General features: G+C 44.7%; 1 protein-coding gene across 2 annotated transcripts in view; it reads right to left on the bottom strand.

Annotated features, from left to right (window-relative positions):
* Positions 1 to 22,810, bottom strand: part of BCR (BCR activator of RhoGEF and GTPase) — a 99,966-nt gene extending 77,156 nt beyond the window's left edge. For both annotated transcript variants that reach the window (XM_059484848.1, XM_059484849.1), the window contains exon 1: positions 20,816 to 22,810. In XM_059484848.1, coding sequence (XP_059340831.1) covers positions 20,816 to 22,322 — 1,507 coding nt within the window. In that variant the 5' untranslated portion in view covers positions 22,323 to 22,810. The remainder of the gene's footprint in view (positions 1 to 20,815) is intronic.
* Positions 22,811 to 23,160: the final 350 nt, after the last annotated feature.

Below are 23,160 nucleotides of genomic sequence, written 5' to 3'. Positions count from 1 at the left end.
TATCACTAGGTGAAAAAGTAGATTTTGGGGTTTTTAGAATGGGGGTTTTGGGGACAAGCTGGAGGGACTTGTGTGTGTCCAGCCTTTCTTCTTCTTCTTCTTCTTCTTCTCTACCTCCATCTTCTGCTGTGATGTTGGCACTCACAGACTGGTTTAGAGTAGAAGCTCACTGTCTAACATGGGTGATGGGTATTGGGAAGTTATTGCAAACATTGTACATGTAGTTTTTAGTATAAAGACATAACACTGCCCTGGGGGCAGGCAGAGTGCCTGGAACTGTCCTGCTGGACGGACCTCGGCAGGGCAGGAGAAAAATCTTTATAGATAAGAAACAATAAACAACTCTGAGACCAAGAACTGAAGAGCTCCAACTCCTTTTGAACGTGTGAGCCAAAACAGAGACTGTTCACGTGTCTCAGGGCTGCAATAAACTGCAACCTTCCAAGAGCCCTGAGCACTGGCATGTGGCTGCAGGGCCCCAGTCCTGCCCAGAGCCAGCAGCAGATGCCACCCCAGGGTGTGTGACAGCTCCCATTCCACAGGCAGCAGCTGGCTCACAACAAGTGGCAAGTGACAAAGCCACAGCAGGGAAGCAGCAGCTGAACAGGTGACAGCTCTCAGCAGAGCCCAGCTGGAACCCAGGGCAGTGAGTTTGGAGGGTGGTGGTCACAGAAAGGGAATCTAAGGAGCAGGAAAAGCTGCAGCTTTCCCTGGTGCCAAGTCCTCCAAGTTCAGGCCATAAAACATCAGATAAAAAAGCAAAATTGGCAGAGTAACCATAGGAGGGACAATGGAGAACCAATGCAACATGCCTGGGTAACATTTACCACATGAAATGTGTGTTCCCTTTCAAAAATTCTTCTGTGCCTTCCTCTGGTCCTCAGTGTTCCCTCAGATGAAGAATTGCTACTCCTCTAAACTCAGGTAAGCAGTGATACTCAAATGTAGATACTGATCACATTCCCCTCAGGCCTATCCTGCAATTTCCAAGCTAAGCAGGAGTTTCACTCAGCACAGCTCAGGTAACAAACATCAGCTCAGCTCTGACAGCACCTTCTGGTTTTCAATGCACCAGCTGTTTTCTACATGTACTCTTGCAAACTTAAGGGGCAGGCCAGGCAGCAGAAGTTTGAGCACGAAATTCTTGGATTAACAGGGGTTAGATGAGGCAAATGCATAAGCAGCAGCACTCTGAGAAGTCCAGAATGGAATCATGGCTGCAGAGAGGCTGGAGTGCAAGAGCCACACAAACAGGATTTCTCAAACTCTTTAAACACATACAAACATACAAGCAGTGGCTGAAACTACCTCAAAATATGCACAGGCAAATTTCTCTAACACTGACTTAATTACAGCTAAATTAACACTACTATAGATCCACACCCCACTAACAGAAGTCCTAAGAAAACAAGAAATAAACAGATGAATCATCCAACTTTTCCACCTGCCTTTCTGGTATCCTTTTATTGAGCCCAGACTGCAGCATCCAAGCTGCTGCCACATTCCAGGCAGCTGTGGCTGCCAGTCCTCACCTGGCACAGCTTTGGAACCATTTTTCCATTAACATGGGCTCCACCTGGAAAGAAAAGGCTCAAAGTACTGATGTACTCAGGTACTGATCCATGTCCTCATTTTCTTGCTCTAGCTATTTCAGATCAGATATTACAGAGCTGCTCAAGCCCCCTCACGCTCACAGATTTAGGGGGAAAAAAGGAAAGCTGTGCCCAGCTTCCCTCAGGAAAGGTGTCCAAAGCAAAGTTAACTGGAACATTGAACACAGCCAAAGCCTGGCAGTGCCATGGGCTGTTCCTAATGAAGGGACTTGCCTTGCAAGGGTGCATTGCAGACACATCCACAGGCAGTTCTGCCATGGATTTGGTCTCCTTTTGCAGTTAAGTGACATTCAAAGCAAAGAAATTTACAATTTACAAAGAAAATCTTCATGTTCCACAAAAAGATGATAGAGATGCAGAGGTAAAGTCCATCCCCCTCCACAGTCCCACTTTCTTTTGCTGTCCTGTGCCACACCAAAGGGATTCTGGCTCCCTTCAGGCTTTCTTTCCTTTCCTGAACAGGAATCAGCACAGTCAGAAGGCAAAGTGCCTTTTACCATCCCCAGTCAGGTGTCAGGATACAGGAGCTGGGAAGGTTGGGCTCCAGCAGAACCCTTGTTCACCAGTTTAGGTCAGGAGCTTCTCCACAAGTTACTCAGCACCTGCTGTTCACAGAGGGTGTAAGACTGGACTAGAGATTCCCCTTTCTGCTTTCTTCACTTTTATTCAACCTCAGTAATTTCCCACTGAAGGCACTCCATCCAACACCCCCAAAGCTATGGCATCAAAAGTCCTCTAAGATAAACCACATGATAGGTAGGATGTCTCCATCTGCCATCTTTAATCAAGTTTTGTGGAAATCTTAAGCCTCCAACCTTGCCAAGGAGATAACATGGTGCCTCCTAAAATGCTCCATTGACAGAGATTTTTCTTGTGCCCACCAGAACTCTTTCTGTCCACCCCTAAACAGTGACTCTGCTGGGTGTGCAATAAAGCTGTGACACTCCCACCCCTCTGAGCAGCTCCCCACTGCTCTGAGTGCTCCCTCCCTGTGCACATCCAGCTCTCCTCCATCCCCCTGCTCCCAGTGACCACAGGACAATACAGAAGCAAGGCTGGCCTCTCACAGCCATAGAAATCTGAGGGCCTCAGCAGCCTGCAACAATGTGAGAATATAAATCACATCCCAGCCAAACCTCACACTAGTCAAGACAAGTGGTTCTACACCTTCTTTTAAAAAAGAAACTAAAACAAATAACCAAACAAATCTGTTTAAAAATCAAAACAAATAACAAAAACAACAGAGAGCAGACCACAGCTCCCCTGCTTTTAGGCCTTCCTCACCCTTCCAGGAGATAAAAAGGACTCTCTGGTGACCTCAGAGAGTATATCAGCTCCTTCTTGTTGGCATGCAAGTAGCTGTTGTTATAGCTGTTCTATAGTCTCCATATACAGTGGAGCTGCCCCATGAAAGCAGGGGTTCCTTTATTTACAGTTTCTTTCCTCCTTTCCCACCAGTTATTTTTAAGGGATTATGTTTCCTGTTTTCACTGCTTTGCCTCCATTTGTCATTCAACACTGCCATTAAAGTAGGAGGGAAGTGCAGGGGAGAGACCAACACAAAGCAAACCTTTAGGGTTCAGCAAGCAAGGGATTAAATGTCACCAATGTCACCTCTTCCTCCCTCAGCCTCACCTCTCTCTTGCACACCCTCCAAAACATTACATAAATAGCTTATCCCCCAGAATATACCCAGATTCTGACACCTGTGACAGCTTGAACATTTCAGGATGGATCAGATCAGCAATTCATTCATCCTGGTTTGTGACAGCTACTTACTCTGGCTGCTCCATTCTGGATCACCAACAGCTTGTTCTGGAAAACCCCTCCCTGTAGGCTGGGGCTGGAAGTGGTGCCACAGTATTTTTTAGAGACAAAAGCAGAACAACAGAACTCAGATACTCTTTCTTGTTATGCTGTTGATTTGCAGACATTGCCTCCCTACCACCTCAGTATGGATGTGTGATTTCCAGGGAAATGGTAGTGAGAGAAAAAACAAAACTAAGAAAATCCAAAGGGTCTGGCAACAACTTGGAAGGATGCAATCCACAGAACTACTGCCCTTTCCTTAAGCCTTTGCTTACAAATGTGCTGGCAGCAGTCTCACAAACCCTCTTGATGAAGGTTGTGCTGAGTAACTCAGGTGCAGGGTATTCCTGTAACTCCACTGCTCCTCAGCACAGCTCTTCTGCAACTTGGAGGTGTATGGTGACCCCTGAGGACAATAAATACAAAGCTACCAAAGGTTAAGGGTAACAGAACAACAGGCTTTGAGTAGATAAAGGGCAGTTTTAGTGTTTTAACACCTTTTCAGATATCTCAAAGCTCTTTGCTGTCTGTTTATACATTCTTTACTACAGCCTGACTCTCATCCACCACCTGATACTCAAACACACATGCTCTCTATGGAGGATAAGGAATAACTGCTCTAGCAGAAGCAGAGTCAGAAGCATCTCTGCCAAGTCCATTAGCCCCCTCCAAGGATTCACATGCTCCTGTTCATATGATTCTAGGGTTCCTCAAGGCTGCTGCTGTAATTGCAACCTTCCCACCCTCCTCTCTCCCAGTCACACTGCAGGGCTGCCCCAAAGGTGACAGTGCATTGCAGTAGAAGCAGATGATGGCCGAAGGATGAAGGAAATGAAAGATAAAAAGCAAAGTGCTGAGACAGGAACACAAAGACTCTGAAATAAAAGTTGGTTTTAAGCCAGCTCAGGGTATGGCTGAGCTAGACTAATGAGGGAGTGTGGGTTTGTGCAGCAGCAAATCATACACAGAAAGAATCCTTACACAGGTATCAGAGAGCAATTAAGGTTTAATTAGGCTCAGGATAGACAAATCAACACCAAAGAGGAAACTAATTACATATGAAACTGAATCATGCATGGCACACAGACACCAGGGATACCAGAATAGGAAAGACTATTGAGACAGAAGAAAAACACCACAACCAAAAATTGTCAACAAGGAGAGAAATCAGCACCTGAGATGGCCACAGCCACTTCTGGAGGAGATACATTTCTGCTCCCAGGCAGAAGCAATCTTCACTTCATGGGACTGCAAAATGAACATACTTCAGCGGAGAAGAAAAACCCAACTAAAATCATGGCAAAGCATCAGGAGATCCTAAGCTCAGTATCTGACAGCTCAGACCACACAGCTGGGCAGAAGGAACAATAACACTTAAGACAAAAGCAATTTCCCAATGTGTAAATCAAGCTGTCCCTTTCACTGCATTAGGAAAGGCAGAGACTCTCCCAACACCAGCTACAGAAGGGTGTAATCCTGTCCAGCACAGTGTACACTGAGCTGCTGAAGGGCCATGCTGGGGAGCCAACACATCAGGAGGGCTCAGCTCAGCAGGGCTGCTCCCAGCAGAGTCAGGAGAGCTGTGTGGGTACTGCTCCTCTCAAACCACTCACTCCCTGAGGGCTGGGTATTCCTCTTTCCTTTGAACAGTGCCACCTTATTTCTTGATGCTACTGTAAACAGGCTTACCACAGGAACTGGTTTAGGGAGCTGCTGATTCAGAGCATCAGCAACTTCAGATTTTAAAGCTCTCCCTAAGAGGCAGAACAAGCAGAGCACACAATAATGGAGGATTGAAAAAAATAATAGGTACAAAGAGTACAAATAAGCAACCACACAGTGAAAACCTGGGCAAAGCTGCTACAAGGAAGATACTGAAAGTTTCTGGGCTTGGTAATACACCACAGATCACAAGACAGTTGCATTCCTGGCTGAGAACGCCAGCTTCTCTCACTGATCTTGCAAGAGAATGTTAATGAGACCTACCTGGAAGGCTTTAAAATTTAGGAGAGTACTGTTCTGGCAGGGACTTACTGGTTAGTAAGTCATTCTGAAACACAAATTACCTCTACTGTAAATGCACCTTTCTAAGCAATTAAAACACAAACAAAAAACCAAACAAAAAGTCCAAAGCAAACAAACAAAAACCCCAAACCAAACATCAACCCAAAAAACCCCAACATCCAGATCTGCCTTTGGAGAACTGCAAATAAGAAAAGCCGGTTAGTCTAGCAGTCAATCCTGTAGCACAGGAAAAATGGAATTTTTTCAATTCCTGACTCCTTTATTGTTGCCAGCTAAAGGCTTGGTTGATTTCTTAAGCAAACTCAGTGGGAGAACAGACTGGACTTCCCTGAAATATTCTCCTGCCACAAAATTTCTGTATTGCCAAGTACCATTCAATTAACAAGTGATGGTCAAAAGAAGTGTCTCTTGCACTGTAGTAGGAAAACAAAAGTCAGACTCCTGGATTCCACCATGTCAAGAACCACAGAAATGTTGGGAGAAAAAAAGAAAGACAGAAGAGTTTCCCAGTAAGGAGCCTGGTAATGAGACACAAACTACTTTATAGCTTCAGTTCATTTACGTGCATTAGTAATTAAAAAATATTTGGTTGGTTACATAGAAGATGATGTGGTCACCAGTGTGGTTCTTTATCACCCAAATACTGCAGCAAAGGCCAACAAAAAGGCAGCAGAGCACAGTAAATAGGGCACATCCACTGCAGTGCTCTACCAGGAACAGTGAACAGAAAGGTGAAAACACACTGATCTAAGCACCACAGGCAAAAGGAGAGGGGCCAAAGGTAATTCAGCATTGATGATACCACCTCACATCATGGATGGGATGTAGGCAGTAAGCTCTAGAACCAAAACTGAAGTCCAGGGTAGGATCCCAGACTATCATCTGCAGATGATCCAGGACAAACAAACCCCTCAGCTTCCCTGGATGGACAGGGATGTACCCACATTTCTGAAACACCTGCAGATCCCAAGAACAAACCCATATCATTACAGCAGTGCAAGAGAATAGATGGAAAGAAATCCCCAGTTTTAACAGTGTGCATCCTTCCTCTTTCATGCAGAAAATTTCAGACTGAGTTTTCCGTTTCCCATTCCCATGTCAGGTACAGGATCCCTTTGTGCATTTTTTAAGCCAATCTCCAATTCCGCACGTTGCAACATAAAATGACAAATTATCCTTTTAAAAGGAAATAATTGACCCTAATCACAAGTCTCACACAGACTTTCATACTATTAAAACTGTATTTCAATATACTTAGAACAAACCCCAGGACTCCCTAGGCACAGGACTTCTACCATCCTTAACACTCCTCCTTTCTCCAGGCCTGCTTCTCTGAAAAACATTCACCCACCCAATTTTTGCCTTATCAGGAACCTGCTACATTCCAAAGGGCTGTGCTCAAGGTTGTAATGTTCTTTTCCAGGCATTTTGCTGACTGTTTCACTGCCAAACACAGCCCTTTCCAGGATGTACTTTTCTGCAAGAATTCAAAACTTGAGCTATTTCAACAGGGTTGCACAGCATTGCTGACAGAAAGTAGACTGCTGTTTACCTCAAAGACAAAAAGTGTGTCACTTTGTGTATTTTTAAAACCAAGAATTAATAATTGATATTTGCCTTCACACAGTCCTTTGCTCCCAAAGCAAATGAAGCTAAAGGGATACATTCAGCGGTACAGCAGCCCCTGGGGTGAGCCACTGGACACCTGCAGGCTGTGCAAGGAGGAGAAGAGAAGAACAGGTAAAATAACATGAGTTTGCCCTTGTAACAAGGTGCTGAGCCCTGGCAGAGCAAGGAGACTTTCTCAGCACTGCCTGAGAGACTGAGCTGTAGACAGCACAGTGTTAAAAGCAGCAATGGTTTGCTACCCCCAGTTTTCCCCTACAAATAGCAACTCCTCCCCACTGCCTACGGCACTGGCTGACATCTCCCAGGCACACTTGGAATGCACACACAGACAGGACACACTCTGACAGGTTTCCTTTGGAGCCATCTTCAAGGACATACTAAAACAATGCAGTCAAATCCACTTAAACACCCAACACAGTATCAGAATAAACCTGTTAAAAGGATTATTCTACATAAGAGTTGATTTCTACAACAGTTGCATTTGTTGTAAAAGCCCTTTAAATGAATACGAGCTGAGGAAACCACCTTGGGGCTGAGGCAGAGCAGCAGCCAAGAACAAGAAATCAGCTATTTTAAAAGGTTCTAGAGAAGAGAAGCAGACCCAGCTCTGCTGAGTTGCTCAAAGTGCCTCAGATAGTAATCCTATTTCGGGAATACAGGGACTGCTCTGGGCTCAGTGAGTCAGCAGGGTGGGGCAGTTTTTTCCCATGTTTGTGGACTGAACAGGAACAGAAAAAGCAAAAGAAGCTGGAGGCCAGAAATGTAGCACCTGGCTGGTGCACAGGCAGGAATTCAGCAGAGTTAAGGCAGAAGAGTTCACAAATCTCTGCAGAGCCAGCAGTCACAGGTAAAAATAGAAGTCTTATCTGGGAGTCACGTAAGAATTCAAAATTAAACTGAACAGAGAAACTGTAAAGATGTTTCAATGTTGGAAGCTACATGTATTTTCTCCTGGTGGTGACTCTTGGCCTCTCCTTGTTCAACACTGAGCTTTTTAAGCAAATCACACCATCTGACAGAAATCTTAGTTCCACTATTAGGCCAGGACATGACATTTTATATTTCAAAGCAAACCAATGTAAAAAGGCCTACGAATGACCTCTAAAACTCCACTTTCTCAAAAACACTCACCAAGGGAAAATATTCACATAGCTGTAAGATGTAATTCTACAGATGTCTCATCACAGTAATTACATCCTAAAAAATTACTTTAAATCTTAGCCCATGAACACTCACACACACAGAGAAAGCAAACACAAGTTGCTGAAGGAGATCCACTCACCTCTAAAAGCTGTGCTGACCTGGCACCCCTCCTGTGCTCCTTTCAGATGATGCATGACCTAAACATCATTTTGACAGAAGCTGGTCACCTTTTTAAGTCTTAGTAAAAACGAGTAATTGTATCTTTTCTTCCATTTTCTCCTGGTCATAACCAGTCAAAGTATTTGCTGATGTAATAATTGAAACCACAAAGTACTTATGTAGGCAGCTGGAAGGGGAGTCACTCATACAGAAAATGGATGTCATAGGCATATGCAGTCACAGAGCTACAATTTCAGGCACCATGTCACCAGGATGTCATCAGGTCTGTCTTACTGCAAATACTCCCATTTTCAGTCCCAGCATTCCACTTGGATTTATTCTACAAAGCAATTTGAAATATCTGCAAGCTCTCAAGCAGCTTTTACTCATTCACACTCTGCCAGCAGCAGAAACAAGGCATCTTCCTGGGGAAGAGGTACTCTGCTCAAAGGACACCCCAAACCTCTTTGTGAGACCCCAAAGCAGCTGGAGAGTCATAAGTGAAACTGCTGAAGTTAAACAAGACTTCTCAGCATTAATGTCCCATTGTTATTTGAATTAACAGCCACAGGGGACTGGGGCTTTAAGTGGAAATTGTCTTTCATGGCATCACACTCTGCCCCACCACCACCCCATCAGTTACTGCTCCTCCAGCAACATCTGCAGGAGCACAGATTATGATCCATGCTTAGAGGGGGTTTGTGCTTTGCTTGGGTGAGTTTTGTGATTTTTGTTTGATTGATTTTGGCTCAGAAAAAAACCAAACAAAACCCCCCAAAATGCCTCAGATAAATTCCCTGATCCAGCTCCCAGCGTGCAGCCAGAAATGAGCAGTTGTTGGCACGGCTGACAGGGCAGCAGGTCACAGCATGAGGCTTTAGCACCAGAGACAATTTAAATCAAGATTTAGCCTCAAGGGGCATAATAAGAAAATACTGGAAGACATACACAGATACATGTTGTAAAACAAGGCAGCTCGTGCTTCAAATTTTAAGCAAATAAACCAAAAGAAGGAAGAAGTAGAAAACCCAGAGAATTAACACATAAGGAGCAACCACAGCCAGAGGCAAAACCCCCAGATTCTGAGCTTATTTACTTGGAAAGGAAACACAGAATTAAGTAGAAAAAAAAAGAAATAGTGGAAGCAAGCATATGAATTGTAGAAATCAGTAAAAGGGCAAGCCCTCCAGCAACAGAACTCAGGTTTTTTTTGGTTTTTTCCACTGCATTTTGGTTTTTTTTTGGTTTTTTTTTTTCTTTGACAGTATTTTCCTTTAAAAGTTAAACATGGATACAAAACAATTTCTAAACACATACCTAGAGAGGAAGTTAATCAATTTACTAACTAAAGCATGATCCAGGAGAAATGCACCAAATTTGATTCCAGTACACTAGAGCTCACCAAATTCAGCTAAAACCCTGAGTTTCAACAACTCAAAAGACTGAGCTGCATATTTCCTCATTAACACACTTGGAAATTTATTTATGCAAATCACTATATTAAGATAAAAGCTTGCTATAAACCTAAGGCTGTTTTTCTTCTTAAGTTCCCTTTTCATTCTTTAAATGTGTTTGGAAAAAAACTTGCAAATGACTCGTTTCCTTACAAGCTAAAAAACACAACCACAAAGCAACCAATTATTAAGGACTATTAAACAAGCCTGTTTCAATGTGCATCAGCCCTACATGGCAAGTGTCTATTAATGGGAAAAGCAGTTTTAGCATCAGAATACTTCCTTAACCAGATGTTAGTCTAATTACAAGAAAAAGCTCCTTATAAAGTTTAGGTAGAACTCTGTAAATTTGCTTGTATCTTTGCATCAGTGTATATTTGCATATACATTGAAACCAGTCTGAAACACCTATACAGAGAATAAAATATTCAAGTTAAAAATTCTTCCTCTTCAGATTCTTCTTGTGCACATAAATATTCAGAACACATTTATGTAACAGATAATCAGGTCTCCTTCTTTGCTTTAAGTGGAGATGCTGAGACTTCTAACATGCTCAGGAATGGAGGACACTAACTGCAGGAAGATGTGTAACCCTTTATCTGCAGCAGAAATTTTATTATGTTTACCTATCAGCACAGAACAAAGCAGAGCTTAGATCACATTAGTCCCTGTGTCAGTCTGAGCAGAGACCACAACAAATTATGTCTAGGTCAGTGCTCGAGGCTGAGTGAATTTGGGGTAGCCAAGGTCAGGCCTAGGGCAGGTTTGCTGAGCACACAGGACAGGTCAGTGCCACTGAACAGCCCCATCCCAGCAGGGTGGGTGTGACACAGCCCCAGCCCCTGCAGACAATGGCCCAGTGGAGGGCAATGCACCTTCTGGTGTCTCACATACTCTACACACACATTTTTCTCTCCATGAACACTGAAAAAGCCCTACCTAACCAAAACTCACTCTGAGAGTCCTAGCTCAGAGGATTGGGCAAACTGGAAAGAACATATTTTTTATTTTGATGTAAATACCATTTTCTCACTCTGTCAGGCCACTTTCCCCTTTAGGATGGCAGATGCAGGATGGCTAAAAGAATTATTAAATAAAATAAAAATGCTGTCCAAATTACATTAGTGTTTCCATAGCACCTAACCAGGAGGCATGGCAGATACATACATATGGCCAGCTTACACAGCTCTCCAAGAGGTACAAGAAATTTCAAAACAAAATTACAGTTTTGAACTGCCTGCCCAGCACAGCTCAGCCACATCAGTACTGCTACTGAAACAGCACAACCTGCACGCATGTCAGTTCTAAAACATTTATAATCTAAGCCTGTGAAGACACTATCAGTGCTTTTGAAGTCAGAGCTCAAGTTCAAACTTCAAAATCAAAGTATCTTGGAAATTCTGGTTCAGGTAGTTACATAGAAACAAACAGCTACTGCTGTGGAGCTTCACTCACAGCAAAACTATCACCAGAATTCTCCTGGCATCAGCAAGACCTCAATCAAGGCTTTCCCAAAAATCTGTTAGAAGTCTCAAGAGCAGCCACTGGTGTTTTCAACTATTAAATAAACCAAAAGCAATAATCCAAGGAAAAAAAAAAAAACAAAACAAAACAAAATTTGTTAAGCTCTCTTGCTGCTTCCTTGTTATTTATTCCAAATGCATACCTTCTTTCCTAATATTTTTTCCTCCTGAGAACACTGAGACTTTTAGCAATACAGAGAAACTGGTAATAGCAGGCTGACTTCAGCTCTGTGACTGCACATTTCACTCAGTGCATACAGAAGATGCAAAATCAATTTGGATTAGGAAGGGTCAAAGTGATGTTTAAATCCTATGTAAATATTTCTATATAAAGCAGTGTGGCTTCTCAGCAATGCAAAAGAAAAGGTTTATGGGTTTGTGGGACTGCTCAGCTGTGCTCAGGAGGAACTTCAAGAAATTCAGCAAGTCAAACAGAGCAAGTGCCCCTCCAAAGCCTGAACGGGTGCAGTGACAGGTCTGCATTCTCTGCATTGTGAGTGAAAACATCACTCAAGAATACAGGGAAGTGAAAAATAATTGTCTGCACTGTGGCCTCATATAAATTCATAAGATATGAGAGACCTTCTGCTTTCACATGAAGCAGAACCCAGCCCTCATCTGAATGGCAAGAGCACCAGACCATGCAAACCATCTCAAAATTGCAATCAGTCTCTCATCCCTGTCAGGCAGTACAGATCAATTCAAGAAGGCAGTCAGGCCTGTAGCTCAGTACACCCCCTGAAACACCAAAGGAAAACCAGGGAACTTCCTTGGTCCCTATCCTCTGAAAAGAGGATGGGGACCATCAGCCAGGTCTGCCAATGGCCCTTCTGCCAGCAAAAAACTGAACTGTTGAATAAGTGTGAGACAGCAAATGGTTTCTGGGTTCCCTGTAGAGCTGAGCACACACTGGCTCTTCTGGATATACTCAAGGACTAAACACAATCCTGCTTGTCACACACCAGCCCCTCACCTGATCACACACATGCTTATCATGAGTTCTGTTAGAGCAGCATCTGCCTCTGGGCCCATTACAGTCACAGGTTCCAAGGGAAAGAGGGCAAGAGCAGACAATGGGCAACACAAATGAGTTATTCAGTATTCTTCATTCCCCTGAGTAAGTTCCTCGGGAAAGATGCCAATGGAGAAAAGGCTGAACAAAAGATTCACCCAAACAATTATTCAGGTGACTTTTAAGCCCAATGAATTGCTCACATTAAGTGCACCAGCTTTCTGTCAGAGTCAGAAGCAGCTCTTGAGGACCCCTGAGGATCTTGCTTTTGTGAGCTGAGAGGTGCTTGTTCCAGCTTAGGGAGCCCTTGAGACAATACTCTGGATCTGACTAAAACATTCTCCTCCTGATGCCCATTTACCCCAGACCAGGAGCCACAGATGATCAATACTAGGACTAGAGAAGTGGTTTATGTCCCCAGGCTAAAGCGACTATTTTCATCTGACAGCTTGTCAGATTCTTCTTCCTCCTTGCAATTCAGATTTCACTCATCAGCTTTCTAAGAAAACCAAGAAAAGAAAAACAAGGAATGGACTGTGAGATGTGCTCTCCTCACTGCAGCCACTGACGTGGGGTAGGATGCCCATCACCTGTACAAGACACCTTCAATCCCACCTAAGCACTGGCTTTGGTATCCACCACACTTAGGCTTAGGTGGGAGAACTGCAAGACAATTTTGCAACTGGGTATTCTCTGCTGACTAATCTAGAAATCCAAATAAGTTATTGATACAGCTGGCAAAGACAGATTTATTCATCCAAATACCATGATTTCCTCAAAGCCAGTTGAGGCATTATTGTGTTTTCTCAGAACAACGTCAGTGGTTTCATCCCTGTCAGACTGACAAGGTCCAATAACCACCTCAGGAGAGTGTAAAGCAAAATTGTCCTACCCAGGGAAGGGACTTCCATATTTGTTCTACCTAAAAGGATTCAAACAAAGGGGACAGTTTATAGAAGTGACAGGCAAAGACAGGGAATCCAAGGCATCCAAGTCTTCCAACAGTGATCTACTGTTCTGAGATTAGTATTTTCTAGAACTTCATGTCATAATGTCACTTCAGGCCACTATACAAAAATTTCCGGAGCAGCTCTGGGTTAGCAGGAAGCAGAACTGAAACTGAGGCAGTGAATTATGAGCTGAGGCACCTGGACCAGCAGGCACAGAAACAAGTGTTGTGTGCCCTGGCTCACTGCAAGCACCAGAATCTGACTCCTCTGGGACACCCTGAGCCCAGGCAGGGGCTGCTTGCTGGGCAGTCCTACCCTGCCATGGAACTGCACTGCAGCAAATCAGTGCTGTGCTTGTGTGTGACACCTCCCTGCTGACAACACACCAATTACAATCCCTTTTTAGCAGCTCAAACGCATTTGGAGCCTGATGCTCCAGGGAACAAGGTATTTTCCTTCAGAACAGATTACCTGAGGAAGCTGCTGGCCCATTTCAAAGGAACACACAGATGTGGCTGTAGGCAACTGAGGGATTTGTTGCTTTTTGGTGGCTTTTTGTGTGTTGGGTTTCTTAAAACTGATCTAACAACAGCCTGCTCCAGCCTCACCCATCTTGTGGGTTCAAAATGGGCACTGCTTCCTTAGCTCTGCAGCCAAGGGAGCATGTAATTGCTGATAACAGAAGAGCTGATAAATACCCCAGCAGAGAAGGAGCTGCATTGCAGTGTGGAGTCTAGAATGTTCTGGAGTTCTTAAGAAGTAAACACACACAATGAGCCAAGGTGCACTTCTCCACACCTCAAGGAGAGGAGTCCAAGCACACAAGTTACTCACTATTTAACTCCTACCAGGGCTGCCTGCTTAGATTTCAGATAAACCATGCAATCCACAGCAGCCTGCCATAGCTGCTACTGTGCTGTTGTCATAGACCAATCTGCAAGTAATTTGTGGATTTTAGATACTTCAGAAGTTGTGCAGAAGCTCCTGAAGAAGATGGGGTGGTTTTGAGGGTTTAAAAAAATAATTATTTTCCAGAAGAGTAGATCCACCACAACCTTCTTTCTTCTAAAAATAATGTTTCTCCTCCACAAGATAAAATAAATAATGTTTTTTTTAAAAATACCACCCCACCCAGTAGTAACAGAGATTGCTGAAATGACTGAAAATAACAAAATAACAAAAGTTAACAACTATGCAAAAGGCCTGTAATACCAACAGGCACAATTCAGTAGTACAAACTAACACACTGAACGTCAGCAATTCACACTTCCTACAGGGCACTCCTCACACAAATACTCCTCCAGCATCTGTGTAGCCATGAGCAACTAACTTGACTCCAGCTGCCACATTTGGGCAGAGCCTCCAATTACATTTGCAATAATCTGATTACTACATGAGCCATTACCTGGTTAAGAAAGGTCTAAGAGATACCATTTTGGCACTTAGGAAGAAGGCAGGGAGAGGGAGACATGCTTTGTTGTTTTAGTAACTGACCAATCTGCAAATTGAGCCAGATTTTGTGACTGAAATACAACGCTGTCCTACACAGGACACTTTGACTGTTTAAAGCACATACAGTACAATTTGAAAAAAACGAAATAGAGAAGTTATGGATCTGTAAAAATGTCTCAGTAGAAGGACAGATCAACATTCAAGTATTTACTTACAGCTTATGGTTACTTTCATATCACTTGTAATTTAAAGATATGATCAGGAAAGCAATCACTTTGTCATCAGTGAGCTGGCCAAAACCTGCTTTGTAACCCAAGACACTCAAATCGGTGTTTTGGAAGTCCTTCATTCATATGCTCTCACCCAAACTAACCCATGCCAGCGTTTCTCAGTCACTTGCAGCCTGCCCCTCCATCCATGTGCCATTCAACCTGGACTGGAACACCATTGCTTTTCCTACATGTGCCAGCAAAAGATTACTTATATTTCACCAGGGGAAGAACAAGATCAGACCCTTATTATTCTTTCCATGCTTATCTGACTGAGCAGAACAAATCAAAGAGGAGACAGTAAAAAAAAACCCCGAACTGCTGGTCTTGGTTTCTCTGGGGAAAAGCAAGCTCCAGATAAGCTGTGCCTCCAATCAACACTCTGATTTCCATGAGCAGCAATATGCTTCCCCGTGGTAATTGAAATGGAGCAATTCTCAAACAGCTTGCCAAGTCTCACCTCATTAACCTTTATGGACTGACCTCCAAAATTCCTTGAAGCTGAAATGCAGGTCCCCCTTGCCTCTGCATGATGGCTGCTTACCCCTAAGAGGTTGGGGCACAGGGAAGGGCATTAGAGAGCAAACTGCTAAACATGCTAGAACTGGAAGAAGAATTGCTTCCAGCCTGTTATTGGGGCTCAAACCTTCACAGGCTTAGGCCTCCTTTGTTGGCCCTTCTTTGAGGTACCCTTCAAAGCCAAATCTGGATTACAAATCACACTCCCCACCCCCAACACTTCTTTGAAGAGTCAGTATATAACTCTAGTATGCTGCCCAGCAGTCAAAAATAAGCATGTCCTAATCCACACTTGAAGATTTAGCAAAAGCAAATTTTCTAATTAAACCTTATTTTTGTTTCATCCCAAATCTCTTACTCAGAATGCTTCCTTGCCATTCCAGTGAACTCATTTTATTACTTTTGCTCAGGTCTCAGTGAAACTTTCTGGTGGCAGTGAAAAGCAAGCTGTCTATGAAGGAGTGACTGAACAGAGTACTTAGCATTTTATCCAAATATCCAAACCAGAGATCTTACACAAATGGAAACATTTAAGAAAAATGGTAGAGCAATTAGTTCCACAAAATAGCAAGCTCTTAGCCTTCTTCCTTTCAGCATCAGCACAAGATAGCATAACTATAAGAATTAAGAATATAGAGTTCCAGTTTTGCACCCTGGAAGTCTGTCCAGATGAGGGGACACCAGCAGTCTCCAGGGCTCCCCAGTACCAGACAACTCCTTTGTGGATTGGTTTACAATCCCACTTCAAAGGCAGGTGCTTTGTGACTGCAAAAATACCTGATCTAGGGTGAACATAAGAAAGAAAAAAATAAAATCTGTCTACATGCTATTACTTCTGGTAGGCCTGAGGTAAACATCAGCAACTCTCTGGGGAAGAAGGAACAAAACAAACACTTCAGAGTCCACTACAGTCACTGGGGACATAAAGCACCTCTGTGGATTCCATTAAACTCTGCTGTAGGGAAAGGAAATCTGGAGGAGAAAGAGAGGGAGCTCTTCACTCCCCCAGACTAAGAAGAGGGGAGTGGTAGTGCAAGCATCCTGATAATCTCTGAAATCTCAAAAGCCACTGAAATGCTGAAAAGCAAGGCAGGGTGGGGGCTTGCATTTAAACAGCATCTTGCCATCAAGAAAATCACTGATCATCACAGGAAAGAATTAAAACACGTTTAAGAAGTAACAGCAAAATGAACTAAACAAGCGTCAGGAAAATTTAAATTGCATTATTGATCCAGTGTAAGTCACAGATGGAAAGCAGGACCTATGGCCAGCAGGCCTTAAAATTAACAAGCAATCTGCACATTGTAGAAGTTCCTACATTTCAGCTCCGCAGAAGGAAGAATCTCTACAGAATGGGCTGAAGTTCTGCCTCAGCTGCTCAAAGGGAAGTTGTGCTTCTGAACGACAGCGACATCACTGACATGTTGCCTCAGGAGTCCGCAAAATCCCACAAAGAACTTTTCAAACTCCATCTCAAAACTAAAATTCACAGAATGCAATACTGGGTGGAAGAAGTGCAGAGTTAAGAAACTTGTCTACAATCTCAGAAGATGCAAATAACTCAGGAAGCAAACCCTAAGCAAACCCCTGCAGACACTGGTACAGACTAAGGTCCTCCCATGATGAGACACCACATGATTTCTTGGGGCTTAACAAGTAAGTAGTGTCAAGTTTGCCTTAAAAGCAGGAATTTCAGATGCCTGCCTATCTGGTCAGGCATTCAAGGCACACAAAAACTGAAGAACCTTCAGCTCTAGGTAAGCAGGAGTTTTAAAATGGCCTTCTGTTGACATAACAGGATCTGTGAGGTTTGCAGTTCACACGCATAAATTCCACTGCTCTTTCCCTTCCCTACAATAAACTCACTAAAAACAGGGAACGTTCCATGCTCTCCAGAAAGGGACATTCAGAACTCCTACATTTAGTAGAGGCTAAAATAAGTAAAAGCTCACTCCAATGGAATTAAAGGACACATATGCCCAAAGTGACCTCATATTGAGCCCTGTGGTGGTTGGTGTCTGTCTGGAGACAGAGCCCGGCACGGCTCTCTCAGAGCACCACCAGGTCCTCTCACGTGAACAGAGTTAGTGCTGGGGCACCTTGAGGCAGGCAGCTGTGCAGGTAAATGTTATTTACGTGGACTCCAGAAAGTTTCCATGTTATTATGCAGACAGATAAAATCATTTCACACATTTCACACAGAGTGACAACACTGATTTTATGCAGCAAGCTCCAAAGCCAAGCAACAGTTCCAGTGTGCTCTTCATTAACAAAGTGCTGTTAGAAACTGTCCCAGCTGAGGCCATTGCTGGATCTCACTGCTCCATAACAGAACTGTGCAACTTTCCCCTTGACCATAAGCAGAAATGTACAATGGGTGCCTTTTCTCACATCTACTTCTGCAACTAACGTTTAACAGAAGGCAGAATTTTAAAAATCTTGTTCTTTCTTCACAATCATAGTAAAGATATTCAAGCTTAATGCAAAGTTAAGATGTGATTTTTTTTTCTATTCCCACTACAGGAAATTAGTGATACATAATTAATCCTAATATCAATATCTTTGCCCAGGCTTCATTAAGTACTTTTAATAGAAAGTACAGCTATTACCAAATCTCAACCCTAAAGCTCTCATGCTGCTCCTTGGAAAAAACTGAGAGCCTACTATACCTTGGTCTGCTTTAATATTTTTGATAATCCACTTCCAAAAACCCAGATTCAAATTTTGGCACAGACCCCATCCACTTGAGAGTTACATCCTTTTTTTGTAATACAAAATCAGGAAAACACTTAACTGTGAAGTCATGAAATAATTTGGCCAGAACAGCATGCGTCTGCTGGCCAAGCTCAAGGTGCACTGGGACAGATCCAGATGGAAATTTCACACTGCACCTGTCCCCAGCACACTCAGCTTTACTACGGGAAGAGTGATCAAAGGCAAAGCCAGAAAACAAAAAACAATCTGAATACACAGGGAAGTCAAGTACTGTTGAATAAACCCCACTTGATGCTAATTAACATGAAGGCTGGCCAGAACCTACTGTGATTGAAACTTGCACTCTGCTCAAGCAAAACTTTAGGGAAGCCTGGCAGAAGCAGTGAGTGAACCACAGGTGCTGGAAAATGTGTCTGGATGTGTGAATGGCTTTGGTACCACGTGGGCATGGAGAACAGCCCGGATCAGAGCAGGGTAGCTGGGAATGGGAGCCAGCCAGATCATCACACACTGCTCTCTCAGGCCTTTTGTTTGTTTTAGGAAAAGGCGGTGATGCCAACTGGTTCCAGATCAAAATTCATCCCAGTTGGGAAGGAAAGAAAACTCCTATAAAAATGATGCTCAGTAGAAATTAATCAGAAGCACAGCCCTCCTGAAGGCATGAGCCTTTTTGGTTAAGTAAAAAGTTGCCACCAGCTAATGTGCAAGACAGTGCTGATTAGCCATCTGGTGAAAGTTCCTGCTAAGCTTGCCATGTCACCCCCTGTGCTGAGGAAAGCAGAAGGTGGATCAGTTACATTCTGTCCTTGCCTGCAATGTGTGGTCATCCTTAGGAACAAGACACAAAGCTTTCCAGTGCATCCAGGAATTGTAAGTGTTCTGACTTTTCAGCTGCCTTATTTTTTTTTATCCCAGCTAAATTATTTAAAATAAAAATTACCTACTGCCTTTTTAAAAGCTGAATTTATCCTCAAGCTTTATCAACCTTTGTTATTTTTACCCCTTTGTTTCCTTCTGCAAAAGCTGAAATTGCCAGGAGGCTCCCCAGTCATCTAAAGAGCATCAGTAAACAAGAGCAGAGACAGATGGCTGAGCTCAGTTCAAATGAGCACAAGACTCAGCCTCTCCCCTAAAAGCCAGCAAGAATGCAGCAGTCCCAGAGAGAAAACAGGGATGTCCACCCAATCTGATAAGGGAGAAGTCACCGTGAGGAGGTGCAGAGCATCCATGGACATTGAACATCCACTACAACTGTCCAGCCTTTCAATAACACAACAGGGCAAGAGGATGGCAGCAGAGCACAGAAGAGTTCTCTCTCCATTGTGGCTCCCAAAAGTATTCCTGACAAAAACAATCAGCAGGGAAAGTAAAGCCAGGCATCTCCTTCAAGCAGTTTCTCTTCTGAGAAGTAACAGAGAAAATTCTCACAACCTGAGAAAAGGACATCTCTGACAGGCCTCTGAAATCACCCAATACTACAGGAATTTGGTCCCATTGACAAATAACATGTTAATCCCTTATTAAACTGAGAGATTCAAAGAGACAAAGAAAAACCCATGAGAGAACTCACAGATTTATAATTAAAGAAATCTGTCAAAACAAACATTCCTATTTTCTTCATTCCTGGATTTGATTTTCATTTACTGCATAGGAGACTATAGGTGTTAGCACAAGATACTATTTAGATTACATGCCTTGCCAAATAGGTTCAGGCATACACAGACATTCAAAAACTGCATCTGAATTAATACAATTCTTGTATGCCTCTTCCACCTATAAACTTACTGTGTTCCACAGACACACCTGCATGCCTGAATGAGTTACACAAAAACGGATTCAAGCATTGCCCATCCTTCCCCAAATGAAAAGTTTTATTCTGCTGAAATGTAGTTAACATTTCTCCCTCAGGGCTTCCTGATATTCCAAGTTCTTTCTTCACTCAGCGATAGCAGAAAGCTCCAAGAACAGAGCTGCACAATCATCACCTCCAATCAGCTTTAATTGAAGGCTGACACGAGGCAGACGAGAAACTACCGCTGCAATTAATACAGACAGGAAAAAACAAGACTGTGGGAGCAGCATCATTATCAGTAAAGCTCTGGCAAAACCCTCAGGTTGTGGCTTGTTGGCACACTACCACCTGTGAGGTAGAGTTTAACTACTCCATAGGGCACAAATATGAGGGAGGGAATAAACTGGTGGTGAATTCACCACAAATGGTGAATACCTGGTGAACTTCTGGCCCCTTTTAGCTCAGTATTCAGACTGAAACTTGAAGAAATTATTAATATAGGACTCCATTGATCCTCTCAAAAGAAGTCTGAATCAACCCTTCTGGGAATCCAGACTGAATTCCTAAAATGCAGTGTCACATATACCTCTGTAGGATCTCCCTAAAACAGCAAAACTACAAATTAAACACAGAATCCTCACATGAAACAGTGTTCCCCTCACAGTGATTCACAGAGGTTCTCCCATCCATTTCCAGGACGCCATTCCCTACTGGATACATGCAAAAGACTAAGCAAAAAGCTGGTACACACCTGTGTCCCCGTGGAAACAGCTGTCCTGGTGACACCTCGCAGAGGGCAAATCTCCATCACTAGGCCAGATCTGTCCTGTTTTCCGTACCCCCACAATGGTGGCCTCAGACACGATGACCTGCTGCTGCCGGTGCCGTTTCTGGGACTGGGGGGTCGGTGGGCTGCTGCTGTCAAAGGACTGCTGGGAGTTCTGCGAGGGGGAGCGGCTTTTATCCCGATACATGCGGTACGTGGTGGGGCTGGGCGAGACATGGCTGGACTGTCCTGAGGAGAAGTCTTCCTCACTGGAGGTAAGGTTCTCATTAGAGCTACAATCAGGAGTGTATCCTCCTCCAATATCTTCAAAACTCCTGGGGGAATAAGATCTCCTGGGCCACGTGAGATGTTTTTCCTGGTCGGGTGGGCCCTGGTTTCGCAGAATAGGTCCTTTTCCTTCTTCCCCCATCATGCCACCAACGTAGATACTCTGATAGGGCTGAAAGTCCATGGGCTGCCAAGGTGAGCGGTTGCTGCCATTAGCATTAATCAGGTTATCTTTAAGAAACTTGGGGTTCAGTTCAGCATCCTCATATTCTCCATCATAGCCAAAGCTGCTCTCTGAGGACCTTCCCCTGTAGGCAGGCCTCTGGAACTCGCTGAAGCTGGGTACCATGTTAGAAGGGAGGGAGTGCAAAGACTTTTTGCGTTCCATTTGCATGGCTTGGCTACCAAGGGAGCTTATTTTATCAGAAACATCTTTATCGTTGACCTTTACTAGACCCTTCTCATGATGATACTCCATGTTCACATAAAAGGGCTTTTCAACAACATCCTTGTTATCGCCAGAAGAGTGAGAATTAACCTTTTTCATTCTCTCAAAATTGGACCTTAGGGCTGCCACGCTGGTGCTGTTCCCTCTCTCCTTAGGTTCAAATGATCCCTCCTTCTCAGCAGATCCCACCAGCCTGCGAGTGGAAGCCGATCTGTGTTTTGAAGGAGATCCATCTGTATCACAGCGATTCTCCATGTCTTCTACCACTCTCTTCAGTTTCTCTTCACCATAGTACTTACACCTGTCCTGCTCTCCTTCCCCGTGGTGGGGGCTGTCCAAAGGTGACAGGTCTGACCCATCGCTCTGGGTAGACAGCTTCCTCATAGAGGGTATCCTGGGTTTGAACTTTTCCTCCCCGTGATGTGACTTGCTTTTTTCATATTCGTCCTGGTCAGCAGACTGGTGATGATGCAGGTCCTGGATCTGCTGCTCTGCACCCCCTTCAGGCAACTGAGAAACACGTTTAAAACCCCATCTCTGTCTATCGTAGCTTTTTTTCTCCTTTGCCAGAAGAGTCTGCAGGTAAATCATGCGGAACCTCTCCTTATTAACCTCCATCTCCAGTCTCCGGATAGATGCTTTGCACATCTCCAGTTCCTGTTCAATGTCTCCCACAGATTTCAGCTCCATTTTAGGAGGCTCAGAGTCTGCAAATTGTGCTTTCCAAGCCTCTACAAACCCCACAGGGTCCACCATTTTGCATACGGGAGTAAGTGGAGAATACGAGAAGGAGGCTGGAGAGAAAGAGGTGGAAAGAAAAAACCAACCGGATCTCACATGTAGAAGCAGAAACAGCTCGGGCAGGGTCAACTCAGCGCGTCTCTTTCGCGGTCCATGCAGGGCAGCGGGAGGCAGGCAGCGATCCTCTCTCGCAATCGTCTCTCCTCCCCGTCTCCTGCTTCTGCCGGCCCCAGCCCCGCGTACACTCGCTACCCTCTCCCCGGCATGACCGATCGTTCGCTGGCGAACAACAATGCTCCCACCCCGGCGATCCCCGAGCACTTCAAAGCGCGTGGACAAAGGAGCGGGCTCGGGGCGGGGGAGGGAAGGTAAATATCGCCCCCCACCCACCTCCTGTCGCCGCCGTCCTGGGCACGGTCCTCAGCGCGGCCACGCTCCGGAGCCCTCCGCTCCGCGCTGCCTCGGCAGCCCCCGTGTTGTGCTTTCTCTTTCTCTCTCCTCCTCTCCCCCTGCCCCTTTCCCTGTCTCCTCCTCCCGGCTATTGTGCTGCGCTCGGGGCGCACTCGGTCCCCGCGCGATGCGGGCGGCGCGTCCCGGCCGAGCTCCGCCGCTACCCGGCGGTGCCCGAGCGCGCCGCGGCCCCGCGGGAGCCCCCCCAGCGGCGCAGCCCCCGCTGCCCAGGGCGGCCCATCGCGGCCCGGCTCCGGCGGCGCTGCGGAAGGGGAGGGGAGGGAAGGACCCGGCGCAGGCACTGACACGGCGCTGGGGCCTCTTAAAGGGGCAGCGGGGCCGGGGGAGCCGCGGGGGTGGGGGGGGCCGCAGCGCCTTCCTCACGGCTGCCCCTGAGACAAAG

Source organism: Ammospiza nelsoni, chromosome 18 (assembly GCF_027579445.1).
Source record: "Ammospiza nelsoni isolate bAmmNel1 chromosome 18, bAmmNel1.pri, whole genome shotgun sequence".
Classification (NCBI taxonomy): Eukaryota; Metazoa; Chordata; class Aves; order Passeriformes; family Passerellidae; genus Ammospiza; species Ammospiza nelsoni.
This window is presented reverse-complemented; position numbering and strand designations above follow the sequence as displayed.